The sequence below is a fragment of the Lissotriton helveticus genome, chromosome 3_2 (genome assembly GCF_964261635.1).
Source record: "Lissotriton helveticus chromosome 3_2, aLisHel1.1, whole genome shotgun sequence".
Lineage (NCBI taxonomy): Eukaryota > Metazoa > Chordata > Amphibia > Caudata > Salamandridae > Lissotriton > Lissotriton helveticus.
In genome coordinates, this window is record NC_136062.1 from 404,216,435 (window position 1) to 404,242,886 (window position 26,452).

The window sequence follows — 26,452 nt, forward strand, 5'->3', positions numbered from 1 at the left end:
GGAACGAGGCCACCTCGCTTGGCACAATATAGGTTTGATTTTCTACTCCGAGTTTGTTCAGGGCTCAAGGGGCCCAGCAATCTTAGTACACTACAGGTTCCGCTACAGACCCACCAAAGTGTGGCCGTATATTGCCACTTGGGTAGAAGGAATGCTATAGTGATGGGGTCACTACACGGGGAATTGTTGACGTTAGGTAGCTTCTATGCCTCCCCTCCCCTGGGTAAGCCTTTCGTAGACAGGGTCCTGGGCATCAGTGGAGAACTACCGGATGGTGTCTTAGTGATGGAGGGTACTGTAATGACACTATAGTGCTAGATTATAGATGGTGATCAGATGGGCCTGGTCAAAACACAGGCGACTCAAAGTTGCGCTTCTTGGTGTACTCCCTGGGGTGGACAGACGTCTGGAAAGCATACCACCCAGTTGAACCCGGGTATACTCCTTCTCCACGGTCCACGGGTGCTTCTCCAGGTTAGATTACATTTTCCTCCCTGGCCCCCGGGTACATAGGCCTTCACCAGTAATGATCCTGCCACAGGAGTTGTCATACCACTCCCCATTGGTCCTCACACTACACATTGGAACCCTTATGTCTCCATTTCGGTGGCGAATGTCACCTTGGCAGTTACCCAATCCATCATACAAATCCAAGCTCTACCAATCCATCATGGAACACCTAGCCTTTCACGTCGATAAGGCTTTCTCCAGTGTAGTTCTGTGGACAGCTCTGAAGCCCACGCTACAGGAAGTAGACTTTAGCTTTTGCGCCGGGGAGCGGCGCCATCGAACCGAACAGGTGGTAGTACTAGAAATCCAGCAGTGGGCTCTCAAGACCGAGATTAGAGAGGATGGCGGAGCGCAGGCTCGACATAGATTGCTGCTTTCACATCAACAACTATACCAATTTCTTATAAATGAGGCACAGATGGCGTGGCAAGCGGCGCAGTGTAGGCGCATTGGGGTGACAAGTCGAGTAGAATGCTGTAGCAGGTGGCGCAGACACCGGCACCGGTGCCTGTGCTACGGGACACCAGTAGCAGACTGAGCTATAACTCTGCGAAGTTGCCAGGCCTTCGCAGAATTTTATATGGACTTATATGCCTTACGGGAGGTCCTTACCTGTGATCAGATAGTAGAGTTCATTAGCAACATACTGCCAAAATAGGTCCCAGACAGCGCACGCACACAGCTTGATGCGCCGTTAACTAAGGAAGTAGCTAAAGTATTGAACAGGTTTGCTACCTGGTCGTGCCCTGGGACCTAATGGGTTCGCTGGCGCTTTCCTCAGAATGCATTTGCCCCAGTTAGGAACACACCTACTAAAGGTGTTACAGGAGGCCTCCGAGAAGCAACTCCTCCCTCCCAACTAGCGACATGCAGTAATAGTGGTATTCTACAAACCGGGGCACCCCCCCTGAAGAACCCTCCTCATATCGGCCATTCTCATTATTAAATATAGAAGCAAAAAAGTTGGGTAAGGTTCTAGTCGATCGTCTACTCCTGTACATCTCAGACCTCGTCCATCCCGACCAGTCAGGTTTATACCGCAGCGTAAACGCGTCATAACATCAGGCGATTCATAACGCTTTAGCAGACATACCAGAACTTGGCTGACCGGCGACCATCTTACTAGCTGACATATACAAAGCGTTTGATTTAATCAATTGGGAAAACCTGTTCATTCTCTGTAGGCTCTCAACTATGGCCCAAGGTCCCTGGCCTATATCTGCCTACTGTACACAGATCTTTCTGCATCCGTACGCGTGGCTGAGGCGCTGTCAGATCCATTCCCCATACTCAGAGGTACTAGGCAGGGGTGACCGCTATCCCCCCTACTGTTTGCGCTTGCTGTTTAAACACTGGCCACGTGGGTGAGGCGGAACCACCTGGTGCGCTGATTTGAATAGTCCACTGAGATTCCTGACATGATCGCCCTATATGCGGACGATGTGCTGTTCCCCCTCACGGATCTAGGGTTCACCGGCCCAAGAATCTTGGAAATACTGCAGGTGTTCAGGGAGACCTCGGGGCTATATACAACCCTGTCGAAATCGGTACTGTTTACTGTCTGTGGTGATCAAGGTAGAGGAACTTGGGCAGCTCTATTGACACAGGCCATTAACGAATTTTACAGTACCTTTGAATTTATATCTCCCCTAATCTGATCATTTCCTGGACGCATAACATTAATACCTCATTGTTGCATGTCCGGGAGGAGGAGTGAGCATGGTCTCCCTTGCCTTTTACATTACTTGGACAGTCCGCCATTTTTAAAATGGCATCATTACTGCAAATGTAATACTGGCCACAGAACTTCCCATACGGCGTTCCCTAATTGTGTTTCCAACAAATTAATGCAGTACTCAGTTATTTCCTGTGGGGGGGCGATGCAGTCATAGTAGTGCTCTGCACTTGTGTTCAGTCTACCTACTGTGGGGGGATAGCCACAACAGATGTGCATGCCTATTACACCACCTCCCACCTACTTAACATCAAAGAATGGCGGTATAGTGAACAGGCCGACCCAGCAAATGCAGTAGAGAGACAAGCAATGGGCAGCTGGTCAGTGCTGTACTTCCGCTATAGTCATACAGGTATAGACCACTTGCCCCCAGCGGCCAGGGTGGTTATTCAACTATGGAGACAGATGATCCGGTGGTCGGGCTGGTGGGGGTGGTTGACTCTGAAGACTCCGCTATGGCACCGGAGTCTTCATTCGGCAGGTGGCAGCGCTAAAGGGTTTTGTGAATGGGTTCTTATTGTCTTGTCCACACTGGGTGACACTATAAAGGGGACAGTGCTCAAATCCTTCCAACAGCTGCAGGACGAGTATCCGCTCCTTCGTAGCCAATTTTATAAGTATTTACAACTAAGACATGCTCTAACACCATATATAAAGGACTTGACAGACTACAGAAGTTTAACACCTTCAATGCTACAGGAGATTTTCCTCCTGTGCTGAAGGCTTCAGATTTGCATTGTTCATGACAAGGTCAGCTCGTCATAAGCACAGCTCCAGTGGTACTGCATCACGAGCTGACCTTGTCATTAGCATAGAAGGGGTTAAATAGGTTTCGCCTTGAACTTTGAAACACATGCAACAGTATTGTCCTCACTTTCTGCAGACTTTTCATGCGCAAACTCACCTTCAATCAAGTACTTAACTTTTTTTTACTTTTTGACAAATTTCGACATAATGACCTACCACTCCACAGTTGCTACATTTTACTTTCGGGCTGGAAACAAGGTGGAAAACACCAAATGCTCAGAACTACTACAACTATAACATTTAGGAGATTCCTTGAAAGAGTTTCCTGATTTTGCACCCCTCCTTTTTAGGTCTCGGCCTAGCGTACACTGCGCAGCAGTGTTGCGCAGCCAGAGTCCTTTTCTCTGGGGTTTTGAAAATGGACCTGGAAATTCCACACAGCTCGTGCGTGTTATTTCCTAGGTCCATTTTCATTGGCCTTTGCGTGCATGTACTTTTAAAACAGATCACGTAATAGGCCATAGGCGGTTGCGTAGCTCCGCCCATAGTCTATTGGTGCCTGTTACGCGCACCAAAGGCCATATGTCTATAATTATTGTGCCGACACGGTCGCGATAATTGAAGACATATGCCTGCAGTGGCGCAAGCACCACTCGCGGGCTTTATTTTTTTTTTACAATTGGATCACTTTCGCGCCCGCTTGGAGTACCGCTTTTTGGTTTTTTTTTACGATAGGATCGCTTTCGGCATCGCTTGTTTTAATTGTTTTTTTTACAATAGGATCGCTTTCGCGATCGCTTGCTTTAATTGTGCCTGGGCAGTAAAAACAAAATAATGGAGGCGTTGTCCACTGTAGTGTTATCAACAGGCAGACATGTTGCTGCAGTAATCAAGCCTCCTCTGAGCTGTCAGCGCGTTCTCTGTGATGTCATCAGCGGAGAGACAGACTGAACTGTGATTTCATCAGCGGGGAGCAAGTATGCACTGTGACGACACCTGGTGCACAACTGTATTAGTATATGCTGTGACATCATCAGCAGTATGACGCAGGTCGCCCTCAAGAGTCAGTGAGAGTTTGTAGCTCTATGAAGCGGTATTAAGACATTGGACTCTGCGATTCCAGTTCCCAATAAAATGAGAAATTAATTTTAAAAAAACTGACCTACACAACTTCTCTGTGATGTCAGCAATGAGAAATCGTGTCTTCTATTTGAGTCTTTACTGCTCGGGTGTTAGGTATTTTATGCAGCACGTGCACAAACTAGGACACTGAAAGGGGGCCAATTCAACGCACTGCAAATTTATGCAAATTTCTGTTCATATATATCACACTCACTGCCAGGCAACAACGTACGTCTAAGCAGTATGAATGCGCATGTTCTGCACCGTCGAACAGTGTTCATATCCCCCAAGGTTATGAATATAAAGACGACTCCCTACCAAAACCGGTGTCAAATTTCACTTGGATAGATGGAATTCCACATGCAAATTAGACCCAGTGTGAAAGGTAAGAAACCTTTCATTTTTCTTATGATCTTCCATGGTGGAATGCGAGACGCAAATGCACTTGACATGTAGTGAACTCATGTTACAGGTAAACAACTTTTTTTTTAGTTCCCTGAATGCCCACCCATGGTGCAGTTGGCCTGCCCTGTCCGTGCCCTTTGTACCACACTGGGTTATAGATAATAAACATATAGATTTCTGTCTGCTTTGTACTGGCCCAAGTTCTGATAATTACCAAACCGGCTAGTACAGCACAAACCCCAAAACCCACCCAGCATAGCCTTTAGTCCATACACGAACTGGGGCGTGTTTAGAGGTGAGAAACAAAAAGTTAAACTTGAAACTGGTAATTCTCCTTTTAAATGCCATTTTCCTAGAGGCTTCTTTGTGAATGTGACATGTCGTTCAGGCTCGGCCAGCCCTTCTGGTCAAAGTCACTCACACATTGTAATCCGATCGCACTAATTGTGAGAGATACACAGTGCTTGGGGGTGGCAATAAGGGGAGGGGTGGAGATTCACCCATCGTCTCATCTACTAGGCCTTAACAAAATCAAAAGTGCCTGTGTGAAGTGGGCAGGTACAAACATCTCTCCTTGCACTGACCAAGCCACAGTGCTTACTCTGTACCACTGGGGCACCCCCTGTTTAGAAAACGTAATACAGCCAGTCCTCACAAGAGGAGAAGAAAAGGTGCCACCCATGGCCAAATGCTTGCCAGTCTGCCCAGGGAACAAGATCACAACTTGTGGGCTGTCTGCGCACACACACACGCATCCCATCTACCCGCCACGCACACACACACTCATCCCATCTACCCACCATGCACACACACACTCATCCCATCTACCTGCCACGCACACACACTCATGCCATCTACCCACCACGCACACACACACTCATCCCATCTACCTGCCACGCACACACACACTCATCCCATCTACCCACCCGCACACACACACTCATCCCATCTACCCGCCACGCACTCTGGTAGCTTTCCACTTCTTAGAACCAAGAGGCATCTTCCACATGGGGGTCTTGCAGAGAATAGATACCAGTGTTTACTTTTCAAACCTGCCGGCCCAGCTATCGCTGCACGGGATTTAATATTTCTATAGTGTGCAACAGGGGCCTTGCTTTTGGTACTGGAGTATTAATTTCAGGCTGGAGGCAGTGGTCCTGATAATCATATTACAGAATAGGTAATATTTAGCTCAGTGCTTAATCTATACTAATATAATAAAGAGAGAGCCCAAACCTTTGAGGCGGGTAATCTCAGGAACCACAGCACCAATCACAACACCCAATACAGTGTTGGAAAGGACAGTTGCAGCAGAAGGACATAGGCTATGCAGACGCCCACCATATACATTTAAAAGGTAAAAGAACCGTGCCAGCAAAGTAGTCCCTTGTGGGCGTGTCTGCATTGTGCTGAGGGCGTGACAAACGCTGGGGGCGTGTGGTACGTTCCGCCCTTCATGCCATGTCTCATATCGTGTGCTGTGGGCGTGTGCTGGGGGCGTGGGCGTGTGCGGGGCACGGGATTATGGAAAGCGAGCGTTGTGCCCAATATTTCAATGTTTTTTCTTCACAGGTTCTGTCCAGCTCCGGGTGTCCAGCCTGCTCCCTTTAAATACCCCTGCACCCCATAATCATAACCCACCCTTACTCCTTAAAATGCCCCAACACCCTTAAACACTAACCCATCTTAACCCTATAAATATACCCTGTACCCCAAAACCCAAACCTATCCCTAAACCCTAAAAATACCCCTGTACCCCAAAACCCAAACCTAGCCCTGAACCCTATAAATACCCCTGTACCTCAAAATCCAAACCTACCCCTGAACCCTAAAAATACCCCTGTACCTCAAAACCCAAACCTAGCGCTGAACCCTAAATATACCCCTGTACCCCAAAACCCAAACCAACCCCTGAACCCTAAAATGCCCCCTGTACCCCAAAACCCAAACCTAGCCCTGAACCCTTAAAATACCCCTGTACCCCAAAACCCAAACCTAGCTCTGAACCATAAAAATAACCCTGTACCCTAAAACCCAAACCTACCCCTGAACCCTTAAAATACCCCTGTACCCCAAAACCAAGACCTAGCCCTGAACCCTAAAAATACCCCTGTACCCCCAAAACCCAAACCTAGCCCTGAACCCTTACAATACCCCTGTACCCCAAAACCCAAACCCACCCCTGAACCCTAAAAATACCCCTATACCCCAAAACCCAAACCTAGCGCTGAACCCTAAACATACCCCTGTACCCCAAAACCCATACCTATCCCTAAACCCTAAAACTACCCCTGTACCCCATAACCCAAAACTATATATGAACACTTAAAATACCCAAACACCCCAAAACATATACCTCAGTACCCCAAAACATATACCCCTATACCCATACTTACCTTATCCAAACTTTTACCATTCATGCATTTACAACGAATTTTTTTGTAAATGTATGCGTGGTAAAAGCATATAAATTGTAATGCCATGCGTTATAATGGCATTGCGGAGTCATGGTACTTTCGTAATGAAAGTATACGGAGTTATAGTATGCGGAAAGAAAGTTGCGGAATAATGGGTGTTTACCCTCCCCGGTAAGTACATTGGTGGCACGGCTGCCCACATCTCCAGCAACATACTCATATTTTTTCATCACCGATTTGAAAAATGCACAGGTCTCTCTCATTGATGGCCAGCACTGACATACACTTTTAGACACACCTCCCGCCACAAGTTCTAGAATTGCGAACTTTAAAGCTGGGGAGCTACGTTCGAATCTCGGCATCAGCTCAACATCCTGTGATTCCAGGTAAATCGCTTTGTCTCCCCGTGCCTACCACAAATGAATGTGCTCTTCTATAATGTAAATTGTGCTCATGCCATGTTGTCGAGTTCGCGCTATATAATATTGCAAGGAAATATAAATTAGGGAAACTCGAGTTCACACACTACTGAACGCGCACTCTTAAGTGCATCAGCAGTGCACTGTGAATCGGAGCGTTTCACAGGCCTGTCACAGATAAGAAATACTATCAAAACGAAATCCTACAAAACAATATACTACTGGCCGGCAGCAATTCATACCCGGACAATGTCGGGACGGGCTGCTAGTTTGTAAATAAATAAGTGCCAGAGACCTAGTCATAAGGCCACTGCAGCTTGCACCACCCATGGCCTCTGCCAGCACTGCCAAGTGTGACAATTCAGACTGTTCCCAGCCCCTGAAGCTATAAGAATGGCTTGGGTGAGGTGTAGTCTTTTTCAATGCACATTGAATTAATAAACAACTGTTTACCTCACACACATAAATACACACAACCACACCTAACCACACACACAAACACACACACAATCACACACAACCACACACACACAACCACATGCATACACACAACCACACGCATACACACGCACAAACACTCCACATAATTTGACATCAATCCACATAATTCAACTCAATAACACAATAACACAACACACCACATACATCTAATCCACACTACAGAATTGGACATCATGCCACAAAATTCTACAGCACCCCACATAATTAAACTCCACCACATACCATTCAACAACACAAAATACCATTACACATAATTACACTCAATAACACACAATCCCACTCCACACAATTCCAGTAAACTCAATACCACATAATTACTACCCACAACATTCTACCATGCCACATTATTTCACTACACAATCCACACCACACAATTTCAAGCCACACAATTCCACAACTAACAATTCCAATCCAACCCACATAATTCCACTACACACCACATGCATACACTCCATACCACATGGCTAAAAGACATTGCCATTTCCAATGCCATTAGCTCAAACTCAAATAAATCCGAGACCTATTGCATTTCTAATGCTTGGTTGCACTTGGTAATAACCTTAATATTCCACGCAATGTCAGATTGATTTTCAAAGCACTAGCATACCTGCTAGAGGTCACTGCTTTTCTTACAATTGCTAATACATCATACAAACATGAATCACCATTTAACCACAGCCGTTTTGGATTGCTGGATTGCACGCATGCATAACTATTGGTCACGCATTAGATCTTCTTGTAATCCCCCAATTGCACAATCGGGAGCCAGCTTCCTTAATTCGAAACGTTATCATCAATGGCTACGCTCTTCAGTTGTTTTGTCTGAATAACTTATAGCGTGTTACACCTATGCAGATTTTTGGAGCACAGTGCTTACCTAAGTTTACAGCTACTAAGTTCAAAACATTTACATCACCACAGCTTTATGCATTTAATTAATGGTTTCCACCATCTCTGGGCACAAAGAGTGCAATAAAATGATTTTCTTGTGATCCGGTTTAATTTTCCCATCAGCATCCACTGTTTCAATATAATTTAAAAAAATACTCTTATAATTCACATCACGTTAATGCAGGTTCCGAACCACACGACCAAAACGCTGGTGGCGACAGAACGAGAACGTTTGTTGACCCATTACGAATGTAATGTGAATTGTTCAGTGTCTTTTACTTCACCAGTAAAACTGGAGTCGTCCATGGTCCACACTTCACCACACCACACTGTATGCAATATTCAATATTCTCTCACCGCATAGTACTCTAGAATAGCAGCAAATCATTCATACATCCAAAAAAAAACAAATTTTCAGACCTCAAAAATATGTCAGGGTAATATAACCGATTAACCAATTTCATTTGCTTTGCAGTTTCTACTACCACGCGTAGTCACTTCACTGGAATGACTTTGTTTCCATCCCAATTTAAGATGGGTGCCTCAGCGCATCTGAGTATCTACCCAATGACATCAGATACTCAGTAGTCTTCCTCATGAATACACTGTGTGCACGCTATTGCCTGTCGCCACTTGAGGGCTTTTCAAGAACTTACGGCCTCCAACGCCTTCACGGCTTTTAATAACCGCGGCCAGAGAAATTAAAAGATAACGCGTACCTTGCGGCCAAAACCAAAGCATATTATACACTTGCCGCGTAGACCCTTAGCAAACCGGAACGCAATATCTCCTGACAACCGCTCTAGTAACTGGAGCTGAGATTAGCGATCCAACTGTCTGCACCCTCACCTCACAATAGGTCTCCCAGAGTATTGCTAACTTTGTTATGTTAAAATACACACACATACAGGTCGGGTTGAGGAATATATGTGTTTATTCCAGATATATTCAAAAGGAGTAAGGCAAGCTTCTACTTAGCGTCTCTCATGCTCTCTGTCTCCTGATCTTGTGCGCCTAACTTACGCCCATGCCCTTAACCCTTATCAACAAATTCTATCCTAGTGTCTACAGTAAATAAAGAACATAACAAGGGGTTGTCATATGCTGCCTAATACACATCTTAATGTCTATGAGTGGCTGTGTCTTTGTGTCTCCTAAATGATCAACCGTCAAGCAGTCAACTACTGCTGTACAACGTTGTGAAGGTTCCCTGCAAGATGTCTGCCTTTTGTCACCAGGACTGAGGACCAGAACAGCACTTACGAAGACCAGGACAGCACTTACGAAGATGGAATATGTTGTTTGAATGTGCCTTATTTCCCTCTGTGTTCATGTGCAAATACTATGTTTGTCATTACAGCAAGTATGTGGATGGACATTCATTTATTAGGGTTGCTTGAAGCAACTTGAGCCTTGTGTCCATTTACAACTCAGTCCCAGAGAAGCCTTGGAGTGCTCTACCTGTGCTACCACTGAGAGTCAAGTGCTGAAGTGATAGTATTTGGCCCAGTTGCTTATGACCCGTAGTAGGTCAAGCTCGGGGTCATAAGGAGAGTAAAATACCTCAATTCTCATGCTAGGGATCAGTAATTTCTGTTGGTCCCTTGGCCCTCTGATTGTCTCTGCCATTTTGCTAATTGAGAATTTTCAGGTGGCTGAGGCTCTTGATAACAATTTACACAGACAGGCCAAGTAACACACATTTACAGGTAGTGACTGGGACTCTGGAATACGCTCCTGTGGCGCAAAGCTGCTAAGTGTCGCATTGTGGACAATCTTGGGCCTATACATGGAGGCAAAATAATTATAAACATGCTTTAGTCTAACCCGAGGTGAGTGCAACTGTGCAGGGCTGGAGTTTTTGTGTCATTAGGGTTCAGTATGGGTACCTTCATGAGTAGAGGATCTGGCCTGTCTTGAGAACGTCTGGGAAGATACCTTGAGTGCAGGAGGAGCCGACGATGGCGAAGGAGGAAGGTACTATTTCTTTCACCAAGACCCTTATTGCATTCAGGCACACAGGGGCTTAATAGGAGGTCACATTTAACCAAGAATAAAAATGTGCTGTTCATGTAATTGTACATCTAGGGGTAGGAAGACCTCATGAAAAAAGGTATTATTATTATTCATTTGCTACTTATTGCAGATAAACCAAGCTGTCTAATGGTTTTCTTTTGCACCTGTAATGAGAAATGGAAATTTACGTACCAGACTACAACGAAAATAATTCCACCAGCTCAGCTGTTCTCCTCAGTTTCCCTACAACTCAACATTTTGAAGCAAAAAAATTAGAGGTTCTGTGCCAAATATATTGCTTTTGTTTTTTAAAAAGGAGTAGTCTCCCAGGTCAGGGGAGGGGCAGTACAAGAGGCAGAAACTTAAAATGGTATTTAAAATACCATTTTATGTTTTTGGTTCTTGCACTGCGGGAAAGTAGTGGGGCGACGCTCCTCTGCCCTAATGGAAGAGCCGCGACTCTTCTTAACGCAAAGTACCCTCGTAGTTCCTGTTTACAGACTATAATGTTTAGTAATTATGTCACAGTGTAGTGCTAGAATGTGACGTTTTAATGCCAAAGCTTCCACTTCTAAAAAAGTTTTTTTTTTAATCGACATTTGTTTTATGCACACTTTTCCAGGGTTCAGCAGCTTCAGCTCGTGCACTGGCTCTAAGATACAAACCAGACCCCTGGCTTTGAATATTTGTATCTATTTAAAATTAGCCTGCTGCTGCCCTATGTATGACACACCCCCAGCAGCACCTGTCTGCGCACAGAAGCCTGCAGGTGCCCCGTGCGTCATCAGGTGTCACTGGGGCTCGCTTCCTCCTTGCCTGAACCCAGGAAGTGCACGATTTATTTTTCGGCGCTAGGGCCTCGTTTCTGGGCGCTCGGCACTGACGCGCAGACGGGAGCCGAGGCTGAGCTGGCGTTGCCAGGGAGCGCGGGGAGAGAAGCCGGGCTGGAGGAGGCTCCTCCTTCCACGGGGAGGGGAGAAAAACCCGGAAGAGCCGCGAGAGCACGGCCTGCATAGCGCGACGTTGTATACTGAGTCGCTTCTAGCCGCCTCGGCGCTGAGGAGGAGGAGGCACGAGGGTCAAAGGGGAGCGTAGGAAGGATCAACCCAGGGGGCATACTGAGGGGTGCATCTCTGCAGGGGGGCGTGGTCCAGGCCTAAATTGTTGTTGTGGAAGTGGAACTAACTGACCTGAGCTCTACACACAACTTCCTCCCTGGACGGAATTGTGTGAGCTTGAGGAAAGCAGGTTATTTTCTTGTATCTTAATACTCTTATCTTCTAAAATTGGGCAGTTCACAACTGTAGCACTGTATAAAAAAAACTGCACGCTTCTAGGCGCTTGTGTATGCATTTGCACCCTGCAGAGTTGCTGTTTCTTTAGGGTTGTCTGCGCAGGTCCTCAGATCTCGCGATGGCTTCCGGAGAGAGGGGGAAAGCGGAGGAGCTTCCACATGATAGCACGTGCGACGCCTGTGAGCCAGACGAGGCCCAGGAGGCCGCGCGCCATTGCCAGGACTGCAGCTTCAGCTTCTGCCCACCCCACGCGGAGGAGCATTGCCAGAGGTACCCCAGCCACCAGCTGAAGGACTGTGGGCCTGAGGTCAAGAGCCAGGAGGGCGCCAGGGCCAGCGAAGCTGGTGACACAGCGACAGCCAAGGAGACCGCTGCGGCATCCCAGCGGGATGACGACGATCATTTGGAGAAAAGGAAGTGCGAGGAGCACGGCCAGGACCTGACGCTATATTGCAAAGCGCATGAGGAGATCATTTGCGTCCTGTGCGCCGTGGCTGGAGCGCACAAGGATCACGAGCTCGTCACGCTCAACGAGGCCTATGAAGAAATGCGGGTAAGTCTGTTCCACGACGAATACACATATGTAATAATAATAACTTGTCTTTTATATAGTGCTAAAAGGGTAAGTGTCTGAAAACATACTGAACATTGCCAGCCACTGCTGCCTTCTATAATAATAATTCCACATTTGTGAAGTGCGTACTTATCACCCCTAATGGTATCCAGGCGCTGAGGGACCGTTGGGGATATTAAGTGAGCTATTGCTGAGAGTCACATGATGCTGAGCTGACCTAGCGCCAGGGATCGAGCCATGACCCCCGTGCTCTGTGAAAGCCACTCTGGCCGCTGTGCCACACATCTCCTCGAGACTAATGGACCGCTCCACTTCTAAACTAATGCACGGCTGCATGATTAGGATGGGACAGTGAATCTACAAGTACCTGAGTGGCCAGGGTAGTGGGATAAAAAGCCAGGACAAGTTGATGATCAGTTGCGAAAAAATGCCAGGAATGGTTGATAGCAAGGCCACTTGGAAACTGAGAAAGGCCAATAAAAAATGTAAGTGTACCTCAGTTGAGAGGTATTGTATTATTAGCCCACTTGGAATCAAACCTGTGAGCTACAGATAGTACCCACATTTCTGCAGAAAGATCGTTACCCACAAGCCTAAGTGCTTATGTCTTGGATTGCCAAATCGCTGGCACTTTCCCACCATGGCAGCATTTTCCAGAGGGGGCTATAAAACAAAAGGTGCTACAGTTTGTAACTTGTTCTCTTAGGGGCTACAGAATGGATTAACCTTTATTTGACCTCTTATGATGTAAGGCTTATAAGGGAATGTTGTATGTTCTTCTGTCAAACTCAGTACGTGGTGTGGATTGCGGACACATAGGTAGAAGTCGCCAATCGGCTTAATATTTAGTAAGTAGTAACATTACAGGGATGCTCTCTAAAAGTGTCGAGACAACACTGATAATTGTAATACCAATCAGTGTGGTAAGAAATAAAATGTTGGAAAAACACTCGTATATAGATTAAAAAAACAAACGCAGAAACTGCAAGAATGGGATGGATTAGCTGGTCAAGCGAAGGATTAGACAAGTTGCATATAATGTCAGGACTTGTAGTCTGCTCCTAGTAGATAAGTGAGTCTTCACTCCAGGATCTTCATCTGCCCATAGCAAGGATCCAAAAATATGGTTGACTATAACAACCTAGACAAAAAAAGCATGGAACACACATCTGCATTCAAGGACCGGCCCTGTGGTCCTACTAACTTCTAGGCACAGACACTCCAGGATCTGCACGTTTTGGAGATCTGTGTCACTAAATGTTAGCAGTGCGATGAGGTCCATCTTTCCACTGCAGGTGATCTTCTTCTCAAAGTGTCTCCACCATCTAAAGAGATGTGTGGAGGCTCCATAAACCAGTCTGGGGTGTGAGTGAAAGATGCAGGGCATCCACTAATCTTTGGGTATAGGATACTCCCTTGCACTCAGCATCCCAAGAAAGTAGGAGCTCAAGGCACCCCTGCAAGATCTTGCTGGTGAATATCACTACATCTGCTGCATACATATCCGTTTGTGAGAATAGTAATACTAAGCGCTCAACATCTTTTGAATATAACAAGGGGAGAGTATTGGTTCTCCTGAGAAATGTACAATACAATAAGAAATTACGTGGCTTTAGCACAAGTAGGCTCTTCGGGTCTTCTGTTAGATCTGGAAGCGGATGAACATACACGTGTTCGGTTGGCAGTGTAAATCCTTTTTGTATGGAAGATATCAATGGATTCTAAATGTGCAGGTCTTGCAGAGGAAGCTCGAGAGTTGCTCAATAATTCATGGCCCTCTCGAACTAGAAAAATATAAGGAGGATAATGGAAAATTTGAATTCATTGGTGCATGGAGTGAGATTTGGGTCTCGAGAGGCTTTTGAATTGGAAGTAGCCATTTTCTAAGTCATCTTAGGGCAAATATTTCTGTTACAGGGCAGTATAGATCTGCAGTGTGAGCTGGGCCCAGGTTGTTTGATGATTGATCCTTTAGTAGGGAGCCAGTAGTTTGTGCGATCATGAAAGGCATAAGGTTGAGATGCCCCCTCCAGGGGAAATACAAGTTCAAGTTCAGGAATTTGTATAGCGTGCTACTCACCCAGAGGGCCTCAAGGCGCTTGAGGGAGGGTGGGTGCATTACTTATCGAATAGCCAGGTTTTTAGTTGTTTTCTGAAGGAGAGGTGGTTCTGTGTCAGTCGGAGGTGAGTGGGGAGAGAATTCCAGGTTTTGGCCGCTAAGTAGGAGAAGGATCTTCCTCCCATGGTGGATCTGTGGATGCGCGGAATTGCGGCGAGGGCTTGATTGGATGATCGTAGTTGGCGGGTGGGTGTGTAGAAGGACAGTCGTGTGTTGAGGCATTCGGGTCCTAGGTCGTAAAGGGCCTTGTGTACGTGGGTGAGGAGACGGAACGTTATTCTCTTGTTGACGGGGAGCCAGTGGAGATCCCTCAGGTGACCTGAGATGTGAGCATGGCGGGGGATGTCCAGTATGAGTCTGGCTGAGGCGTTTTTTGATGCGTTGGAGTTTTTTCTGTAGTTTGGCTGTGGTCCCGGCGTATAGGGTGTTTCCATAGTCCAGTCGGCTGGTGACCAGGGCGTGGGTGACTGTCTTTCTTGTTTCGGTGGGGATCCAGCTGAAGATTTTTTTAAGCATGCGTAGTATGTTGAAGCATGAAGATGAGACGGCGTTGACTTGTCTGGTCATCGAGAGGGAGGAGTCTAGGATGTAGCCAAGGTTGCGTGCGTGATCTATAGGTATGGGTGCTGTGTCCAGGGCCGGTGGCCACCATGAGTCGTCCCAGGCAGAGGGGGATGATCCTAAGATGAGGACTTCCGTTTTGTCCGAGTTAAGTTTTAAACGGCTGTTCTTCATCCATTCGGCTACTTCTTTCATTCCTTCGTGTAGATTGGTTTTGGCGGTGTTTGGGTCTTCGGTGAGGGAGAGGATCAGTTGGGTGTCGTCTGCGTAGGAGATGATGTTGAGGTTGTGTTTGCGCGCGATGGATGCGAGGGGACTCATGTATACTTTGAAGAGGGTGGGGCTGAGTGAAGATCCTTGTGGTACACCACAAATGATTTCGGTGGTCTCTGATTTGAATGGGGGGAGGCACACTCTCTGGGTTCTTCCGGCGAGGAACGAGATGATCCAATCCAAAGCTTTTCCTTGTATTCCAACGTTGTTGAGGCGTTGTATGAGTGTGCTATGACATACTGTGTCGAAGGCGGCGGAGAGGTCGAGTAGGATGAGGGCAACTGTTTCTCCGTTGTCCAGTAGTGTTCGGATGTCGTCTGTGGCTGCGATGAGGGCGGTTTCGGTGCTGTGTTTGGCTCGGAAGCCGGACTGTGAGGGGTCGAGGGAATTGTTGGATTTGAGGAAGGCGGCGAGCTGATTATTGACGGCTTTCTCGATGACTTTGGCCGGGAAGGGGAGGAGTGAGATGGGGCAGTAGTTTTTAAGTTCAGAGTGGGTTTCTTCAGAAGGGCGCTGAGTTCGGCATATTTCCAGCTTTCTGGGAAGGTAGCGGAGTTGAAGGAGCAGTTGATGACATCGCGGAGATGGGGTGCGATGATGGAGTCTGCTTTGTTGAAGATGTGGTGGGGGCAAGGGTCAGTTGGTGAGCCTGAGTGGATGGAGTTCATCAGACGGATGGTGTCTTCAGTAGTGATTGGGTTCCAGGCGCAAAGGTTTTGGGAGTGCTGTTTTGGTTCGGAGGTGAGTGGTGTGGGTTGTTCTTCGGACCGCTATTCAAAGCTGTTATGAATGTCGGCGATTTTGTTGTGGAAGAAAGAGGATAGAGAATCGCAGAGGTCTTGGGAGGGAGTGATGTCATTGGTGCCGGCGGTGGGGTTGGTAAATTCTTTGACGATGTTGAATAGTTCTTTGCTGTTTTGGGCGTTGTTGTCGAGTCGATCCTTGAAAGCTGATTTCTTGGTGGATCGGACCAATTGGTGGTGTTTGTGGGTGGCGTCTTTAAAGGTGGTCAGGTTGTCAGTGGTTGTTTTTTTTTCCAGGTTTTCTCGAGGGTACGACATAACTTTGGATTTCTTAAGGTCATCATTGAACCAGGGGGCTTTTTTGTTACCTTGTTTGATCTGGTGGTTTTTCAAGGGTGCTAATTCGTCAGCGCTGTGGGTGATCCATTGTGTGAGTTTGGTGGCAGCTTGGTTTGGGTCCGATGATATGGTGGGGGGGTTTTGGTTAAGTGATGTGAGGAGTTGGTCGGTGGTGATTTTGTTCCAGTTCCTTCTAGGAATAGGTTGTGGTGGGATGTGGGACGTGGTCTTATTGTAGCTGAAGTGAACGCAACTGTGGTCCGTCCAATGGAGAGCTGTGGTGTGATCGAAGGAGATGTGTTTGCTGGAGGTGAAGATGGGGAATACGATTATATTTAAGATCTGAATTCAGTTTTAAGATTGTTAGTAGGCTAGCCAGTAAACAGATTTGTATTCTTAAGAGAAATGACACAGAAGTTAACAGCCTTCTTAGTTTGGTATAATTAAGTAGGGTGTCGAATGTATACGCTTTAGAGGTAAGTAGTAAATCATATGTACTTGATGATATGTGGTTTCAAGTGTTCATGAGAACACAAACTACGAGTTCCTCAATTTTCTCTCACATTTAATCAGCATCTAAAGTTAACTGTGATGTTCTGTTTACGAGCATTTGAGAGCATAGTGTGCAAGTATCGTAAAGATGGTGAGCATGAGTTAATTTTGTCAAACCATATGGTGCATTGTCAACGGCTACGGTTGCTTGGTGGGTAAGAACTGTGATGAAAGGTTTGAGTGTGGATATGAGCAATAGTTACATCGTTCAGTAAGAGGAGCTATGGCTACTAATGTTTTATTTGAGTGGGTGGAAACATTTTGAAAGCAGGGTATTAGTCTGGTTCGTCTGTGTTTGCTAACTTTTATTTAATGTTGATCATGCGTCTAGTGATGCCCCAAAGATCTGTTATTCCCCCATTCTTGATATAATAGATTTTATTGAATACACCAAATCTAGCATCATTGATGGATCAGTAAAAATAGAGAATATATCATTCATTTTAGGAGAGTATCAAGAGAAAGAGAGTTTATTTTAGTTTACAGTTTGACTTATTGAGTTTTTGAACTTTATCTATGAAAATAATTTGTAGTTTTTTTTTTACTGATGCTTAATATTCTGGGAGGAATAGAATACTTTACGGATTGAGGACTGGGTCAGCAGTTTTTCGCACAATGGATATTTTTCTTCAGTAGTTTTCAATGTTCTATTCATGGAGCAGATTCACAGAGGAAGGACTGTGGAGTTTACGGATTTATCGATATGGCAGTGTTCTGATTCTGAAATGTTGTTTCTGGTTATTTTTTGCTCTAAAGAGACTGCTTGTAGGTGCAATTAAGAGTCCTTTGCCTATTGTGAGCCCCTGTGAGTTTATTGACATTTAATGATGATTCTCTCATCATTATGCTTGCAGAATCTACATTCTAATCATTAGTTATAACAACCGGACGGCGCTTCATGGTCTCTGTCTTCAAGCCCTTGTGTTCATATGCGATCTAAAGGCTAATGCATCTCTCTGCAATAGTTTGATAATTGCAAAGTCCACACTTCAGATATTGTAGTGGTCTTGTATGCATTGGAGGGCATTAAGTGAACTCCATCACAGAATTTCTTGAATTGCGTAGACCAATTTCGTTCATATGTAGCTTTAGTTCTCTCTCGACTCACATGAATTTATTTCACTTCTCATGTTTCGTGGGGTACATTCTAAATTGAAACTGATTTGAGCATGACCAAGGGCAATTTTATCCAGATTCGGTTTACATGGACACATTTATTCATTTATAGACAGTAAAAAGGGTTTGAGGAGTTGAGGGTTTATGATTGTACAAGGAGTTCTCACTCATTGTTTTAAAGCTGCAAGGTGCCTGCTAGAGCTGAAAATGCATTTTGGTAGTACTTTGAAGCAAGAAAATTAACACTTTCAACATGTTTTAGGCTTCTGAAGTTCTTTAGTGAAACATGTACATTTTGTTTCCTAGTTATGTTGCTTTATATACTTTCCTGAATTGATTCCAAATGGATATTTTAGCAGTTTTTAGCTTTATCCGAGACTACGCGTCTGCTGTCGCTTGTAAGATCTTTCTTTATAAAGAGAACCCCAAAAAACTGTAAAACAGCTTCAAGCCCCCCCATTACTTATTATTAGTTGCCTTCATCGTCGCTCTAATTTCTTTTATAAGCGGTAGCTGGTTTCCCTTTTTAGGTCGAGCCTGGGCAGTGCATGTGCTGTCTCTTTTAGACATGCTGTATCCACTCTGTGGGCTTACAGCCAGCCCATCGCTTTTTAATTGTTGCTTTGCTTGTCCTTCGTAACTGTTTGCTACGCTATGGTCAATGTTTGTTGTATTTTCCTCCTTTATGTGTGCAGACCCTTCCCATGGCACATGACCATATTACTTGTAGTCTTTCCCTTTTGTGCATGTAGATTGGTGTAAACGCACGTTTTTTTTTCTGTTTGTCTGTGTTATCAGAATGTCGGCTTTTCTACCCGTACGCGTATGCCCAACGGAAGCTGGGCAATGATTGCCATAGTGCTAATGGACTTGCGTATTAGGATTCAGCATATGTTCACTATTTTTACAGTACCATATTTTGTTTTCAATCGGCCTGTTTTGGGGTTTTGCCATTGCTTTATTTTGTTAACGATCGGCATTTATCTGCATTGTTCTTTTGTTTTGATTCGGATCAGCATGGTTTATAAATTGTATCGCCATTTATTTCTCTTTTCGTATTTTGTTTCTGCATTGTATTGTTATTTACATATTTAGTCATGGAGACACCTAAAACAACGTTACATTCATTTGTATATTTATTTTAGGTGATTTACTCAGAATACCAGGACGTTAAGCTAGTGACCAGATTGGGGTCGGGGGTACTCGGGAAATTGAGGTGTGACCTGAGTAACAAACAGAATGATAATGGAAAAGATATGTGTGTCATTTGGGGTGGGTATTTTAATTCTGTCTTGTGCCCGCACACCCAGAGGGATATCTACGGATTCACGTCTGACGATGGAACTAATTAGATCCATTTCCCACATACAATCCATGGGTATTATTTAAATGAAACTATGTTCTCATTCAATGTTGGCTTTGCCAATGATTTATGTCCTCTGGAAGTCCCCTTCAGTCATGCTTTTTATGGTAGAGAAACTATTGATTACATCCTTCTATCTAACAGGCATTCTAGTAGGCTTCCAAGCTTCAACACCTATAAAAATGTGATGAGTGATCATTTCCCTCTCAGTATCACTTTTTACTTTCAAGTGATGCGTTTAAACATTAAGGGCAACTCGTCCCACTTAGTCCAGAATATAGATCTGAATAAAATCTATGGATATTTGGTACATTGGCCCATGGTGGACTCAAGTAAATTTACAAGGTCTTTATTAGTTAACTGTAAATCCGCCTTTTTAACTTGTCTCTGAGTCTACCTCCCACGTTGAAATGTTTAAATATTTTATTCTGATCACTACCAACGTCAAAAAGGCCTTATTTGTAGAGAATAAAAAATCCAATAATAGTAAACCGGTCTGGTTCATTGCTAAATGTACTACAGTTTATAGTAATCTGAAACATGCTCTACATAAGCATAGCAGAAATCAAATAGAAAATAAAATGGCCAAGGGGGGATATAAACGCACCCTTAAAGAACGTAAAGATGCGTTAAGAGACGAATTGTGAGCAGCATTGCTGAAAGTCACTTTAACTAGAGACAATACAACTTTTTTGAAGGTAGTAAATATGCCTTTTCTGTCCCCTCGAGATATACCAGCTATAGAGAAAGCCATTGGTGGTTCACTTTTACAATTTGTATAACAATAATGGTCATGAGATCTCACCGGCTATGTCTGTTCAACCTCAGCAGATATTGTCATCTAATTATCATCCAAAAGTTGTACATTTTATCTTAGAAGAGGTTAATTGTGCTATTAATGCTAGTCTGGGTGGGAAAGCTCCTGGTCCTGATGGAGTTCCAGTCGATCTCTAAAAATCAAATTTGCCCCTTTGGGGCTATTTGTTAACACAAATAATAGCAGCATGTTGCTCTTCAGGCTTTATAATAACATGATCGGAATCAACATTGGTTCCAATTTTTAAGAAGGGAGACCGTCAAAATCTTGCATGCTTTCGACCAATGTCATTGCTGTATTCTCTGGTTAAGATAGTCGCATTATACTGAATAGACTGTAGGATTGGGCTGAATTATAACTGAACTACAATATAGTTTTAGACAGGGACTAGGTACTGTCGAGCAGGGAATACATGTAAACATCCTTCTGGGAAAGTGTACACGGGCAAAGCAGGGAAAGCTATTTCTGGCACGTGTATACCTAACTGCAGCTGTTGACTGCATCACACAGGCTAAACTATGGGAGATTATAGAACATATGGGTGTGGAAATCCCTCTCATTCACTTCCTGAGGCAGCTATATAGAGATACAAAAGCAATGGTTTGTTATGGGATGAGTGGGGAATGCACCGTTATGTTTAAAATACGTAGAGGGGTAAGACGAGGATGTGTTTTGGCTCCTTTTTTATTTACATTGTATATTAATAAATTAGGTCAAGTACTAGTGAATCAGTGTCAGGACCTGCCACAAATTGATCAGCGTTCTATTCCTGCCCTAGTGTACTCGGACAATGCTATTTTGATGTTGCGAACACAACTGGGGCTTGAAAGGGTTGTGTCTAGTTTCATGCATAATCTGGGTCTAGAATGAATACTTCTAAAACTTGTATCATGAAATGTGGAATAGACAGTACAAAATGTAGAGATATATTTGTAGACAACAACAAGGTCGTATTTACAAAAAGTTTCTCATATCTAGGCTTTCTTTTTGACCAGAAAGGGGCATGGTGCCAGGTTGTTTTCGATAGAAAACTATTATTTATGACTACTACTACACTAGCTAACTTTGCCAGAAACCTGGGAACACGACCAGTGGTCAAATTATTACATATTTATAAATATAAATGTGTTCTTATGTCTATGTATGCCGCAGGTATATGGGGGTATGTAGATCCTCAGCCTCTGCAGCTAGTTAAGAATGCTTTTTTTAGATTTTTGTTGGCAGTGCCAAGTAGTACATCCACATATATTTGTCATTCTGAACTAGGGATGCCATACATACCCTCGACTGGAGTTTGAGGAACTCCATTAACCTCCTCGCTTTCAGGAAGCTACTAAAAACTTGACTTTTTAACTCATAGTCCCCTCCAGCTACACTTTTCGTGCTACCCTGTTCTCAGTAGAGTTGAGCTACGAGCTCTATAAATATAATTAATATAACATAACATATTAAAGCCAACGGTACTGGAGAACCAGATCATTTTAACCACTTACAGCATTCAGCCGAATCTTAAAATTATTTAGGTGGAGATAATAGGATGATGTTGACTCGCTGTCGACTGGGGATCTTTCATAGGCTAACCAGTTTTCTTTTTATGAATGATATGTCTAGGACCATGAGTATCTGCCCATGTGACGATAAGTCTTTGCAAGCAACAATTCATGTTCTTTTATTTTGTACATCTTATTCTGTACCAAGGAAAAGGTGGATATTACAAATTTTAAGGCTACTTGGTCTCAGACAAAGTCGCCCTGCGTTTTTATCATTACGATTTTTAGAGAATGATAGTTTTACTAGGTCCATAGCTTTATATTTAAAAAGTGTAATAAAATATAGCAAAACTATTGGTATGTGTGCTTTTCAAAGATATGCTATTTATAGCAGGACTATTGATTCAAGTTGTCAGCACTTTTTTTTAATGTTTTTCTTTAATTGTTGAATAGTTTACAATATCCTGTGATAAAGTGTACTTTTATGATTGTTATCTTAAAATCGAATAAAGCTTTTTTGAATTGAATTGAGCTGGTGATGAGACTTGGTCCTGATAGTGTTTGGTACTTTAGACTGAAATAGGCCTCCTGGCATGAACACTGTTATGGAATAAGTCACTGCTTCCCCTGCAGTTGCTTCCTTGTCGTTGTATGCAGTCGCCTCTGTTTGCCGCCCCTCATGCACACAGTTCATTCTGCGCGTTTTATTTGCATGATACATATTTTAGCGCCTAGTTTTGAGGTCGGTGGTACCGTGGAGGCACTAACATTTTACCAAGTCAAAGTATGCTTTAAATCCCTATCTTTGCTGTCTCTCATTTCCTACTTTTTCACCTGCTCCCCTGTTGCTCTCAACCCTGTAATCCTATTTTGTTTTTTATTTACTGCTAAACCCAAAAAATGCTATTGCGCTACGTTACCGGTACATTTCGGATTGTAAGTAGAACACCGGCACCCACCTCACAAATGCATGCTCGCGAATGCTGCCTTTTTAAAATTATTATTCGGTATGATGTACCGAACGAACTACAGTCATTATCAGAGGATTTAGGTCTCAAACCGGAGTGCTATTGTCTTTGCCAATGCAAAGTGCCCAGCACTACAGAGGAAGCAGATCTCCCTCACTCACAGCTCTGTGCACACGTGCTGGGTCTGAGCTGGTGCACTTTCAGATGCAGTTGGATCCTGTTTCTACATGATTAATTTTTTGGGTATGCGGAAACTGTGGACAATGCATATTATTTTCGCTCTGTGCCGCCATACATGAGACCAATTGGCTTTGCCAATGCTTGTTTTCCTTTGTTCGGTCTTTCTACCAGACAGCTTTCAGAGGATTTTAATGTCACCTTCTTGAGATTAGCCACACACACTAAAGCACTGCAGAGAAACAACTGTGTGTGCTTTGCAGCTCCCTTCCTCTTGTTCGCAACATTTTCTTACACAGATAAGCAGAGATGCCACCATTTTCCAGCTATTATGGAGAATAAACCGCTCCTAAAATAGCGAATGTATAGTTATTGCCAAATCACCTCATTATTACCTTCTATTTCCTATTTTCTTCATTTCTGGTTGCTCTGCTGCCATGTTTTGCTTTGCTTTTTTTCTCGTACTAAAGATTTGTTACATCACCCCCAAATGTAGACAATTATATTTTGGAAGCAAGTTCATATTCTCCCAACGACGAATTTAAAGCAGCATGACAATAATATCTTTAAAGCACAATGCGAGTCCTTAGGAAGATGGCATAGCATGCTATACAATACCATGCCAGACCATATAGTATAATATGTACCATACAATGACTGGCCATTCCATACCATACAATGCCAAAACATACTATAACATGATAGGCCATTACATGCTATGCGATGACAAACCATGCCGTGCCATACCATAGAATAACAGGCCATGCCTTACCATACCTTACTGTACAACACCATATAAAACAATGCCAGTCTATACTATAGTCTACAATACTAGACCATGACAAGCCATAGCATACTACCTTAGACAGTAACAAACCATACCATACAATGACCGGCCGTACCATACCATACAGTACTAGACAATGACAAGCCATTCTATAAGTTGTTACTCATATTGTTACTATGCATCCTCCCCCTTAGTTATCTATTCCCTGCTGCTCAGCCAGTATGGATGTGGTGTAATGGAATGCTGGGGTGCTTGGTGATTTCATGGAATGCTGGAGTGCTTGGTGATGTCATGGAATGCTGGAGTGCTTGGTGATGTCATGGAATGATGGAGTGCTTGGTGATTTAATGGAATGCTGGAGTGCTTGGCGATGTCATAGAGTGCTGGAGTGCTTGGTGATTTAATGGAATGCTGGAGTGCTTGGTGATTTAATGGAATGCTGGAGTCCTTGGTGATATAATGGAATGCTGGAGTGCTTGGTGATGTCATGGAATGCTGGAGTGCTTGGTGATGTCATGGAATGATGGAGTGCTTGGTGATTTAATGGAATGCTGGAGTGCTTGGCGATGTCATAGAGTGCTGGAGTGCTTGGTGATTTAATGGAATGCTGGAGTGCTTGGTGATGTCAGGGAATGCTGGAGTGCTTGGTGATGTCATGGAATGCTGGAGTGCTTGGTGATGGCATGGAATGCTGGAGTGCTCGGTGATGTAATGGAATGCTGGAGTGCTCGGTGATGTAATGGAATGCTGGAGTGTTTGGTGATGGCATGGAATGTTGTAGTGCCTGTTGTAAATGAGACAGTCATTTGGAGTGTGTGGGCTGAGCAGCAAGTATGCTGTTCCTTGTGGGGCTTACTTAATTCCATCTTCTATCCCTGGACTTGCCTAACAGCTGACCTGTAATCTTAATAAACCACCTTCTTCTCCACTATGGCTACTGGAGTTCTTTCCCTTGCAACACTACACTATACAATAACAGACCATACCATACAATGACAGGTCATACCATACAGTAACAAGTCATATCAACCAATTTAATGACACCCTACTCTAATTCCTACTGTCTGTTTTTCAAATGTCCCTAGACTCTACTCCATGCTAGCCTATTACAGCCTTTTTAAAGTTTTGAGTGTTTAGCTTAATTTTTAGCTATTCGTCGTAAATTGTGCTTTTCCAAGTTGTAATGGTTTTAATTAATCACAGTCAAGTTATGAACTTACTGTACAGTAACAGTCCATACTGTAAAATTACATACCATTCCATACAATACCTAGGCATACTTTATAAAATAATAAGTCATGACACACCATACTATACTACCCAAGATAGCTATAAAAAAAGCATTATCAAAGCCTGTGCTTCTCGCACAGGCAAGACCTTTTGGCTTTACCAATTATTGTTCCAACAGTGTTTAGTGCCTGGCTTATATTGAAAGAGGTTTAGAGAGAGAAAGATTGGGAGAGATTTAGAAAGAGATTGAACGTGAGTCAGTTTCCTCTTCTTCCTTGCTCTGTTGCCCTCATCCACCTAGGGACATCTTCCACATACTTGTTCTATACCATTAACAGCATTATATCCAGAACCACTAGAAATGTTTCCTGAATATTCCCTGTCCTTCCTGCTATACAGTTACCCAGAGCTTGATTTTCTCCCTCCCCATCCGATATACTTATTACAGGATTCCTTGGAGTGACTTACTCTTCTCTATAGGAGTTTTCTGACCCTTCATCCTTATACTCCTGTGCACGCTTATAAACCCCATCACCATTTTTATTTGCTTAGTCTATGCCCATTTTTGCCTTTGTCTGGCTGCAGATGCTCACAATTATAACAAAAAAATTCATAAGCATCCATTCTTTACTCCTGAATTCATGTATGTTTTTGAGGGTTCTCAGATCACGTCTCTGTTCACTTGTTCATGTCCTCTGCTCGAATGCCGGTGCCTGGGGGAGTATCAGAAAATATGATATGTAAATTATGTTGTGTATTTTAATTATGACATCTTTTTTCTATTAAGTATAATACATTAATTATGCTCTAGAGAACTAGTTATAAGCTCCAGCAGTTTCTTTAAATTGTCACTACCGTCAACTATATGTTTGTTTACTCCTGAAGTAGTAAAGGACCCTACTATACATTGATGCTGAATGCTCTGACCGTAACCTAAAAAAATCTGTGCCTGCTTAGATACTATGGTGACCTTCTGACCTCTCTTCCTTCTAGAACCGAGAACCCGTTGACCTCCGGGCGGCCATGCTGGAGATGGTGGAAAGACTGAAGGGCAAATGCAATGATCCAAATGTAAGTGGAAATCCCTCTCATACCCGCCTCCACCAGTACCCGCTTCTAACTCAAGGATAATAAGTGTGCTTTGTTTTTTTTAAATATTAATCATATTTTATTGAAGTGCTTGAATACAAATATAGGAACATTGTCAATCTATTTACCATTAATGGAAGACATAGTGTAATATCATATTTACAAAGAAATCTATTTAGTCTTCCGTTAACCTACG

The 26,452-nt window shown here is 43.8% G+C and overlaps 1 protein-coding gene across 1 annotated transcript in view; it reads left to right on the forward strand.

Moving 5' to 3' along the window:
• The first annotated feature begins 11,558 nt into the window (after positions 1-11,558).
• The window catches only part of TRIM44 (tripartite motif containing 44), a 504,386-nt gene continuing 489,492 nt past the window's right edge, over positions 11,559-26,452 (forward strand). The window contains exons 1-2 of the mRNA XM_078684327.1: positions 11,559-12,611; positions 26,161-26,238. Coding sequence (XP_078540453.1) covers positions 12,177-12,611; positions 26,161-26,238 — 513 coding nt within the window. The 5' untranslated portion in view covers positions 11,559-12,176. The remainder of the gene's footprint in view (positions 12,612-26,160; positions 26,239-26,452) is intronic.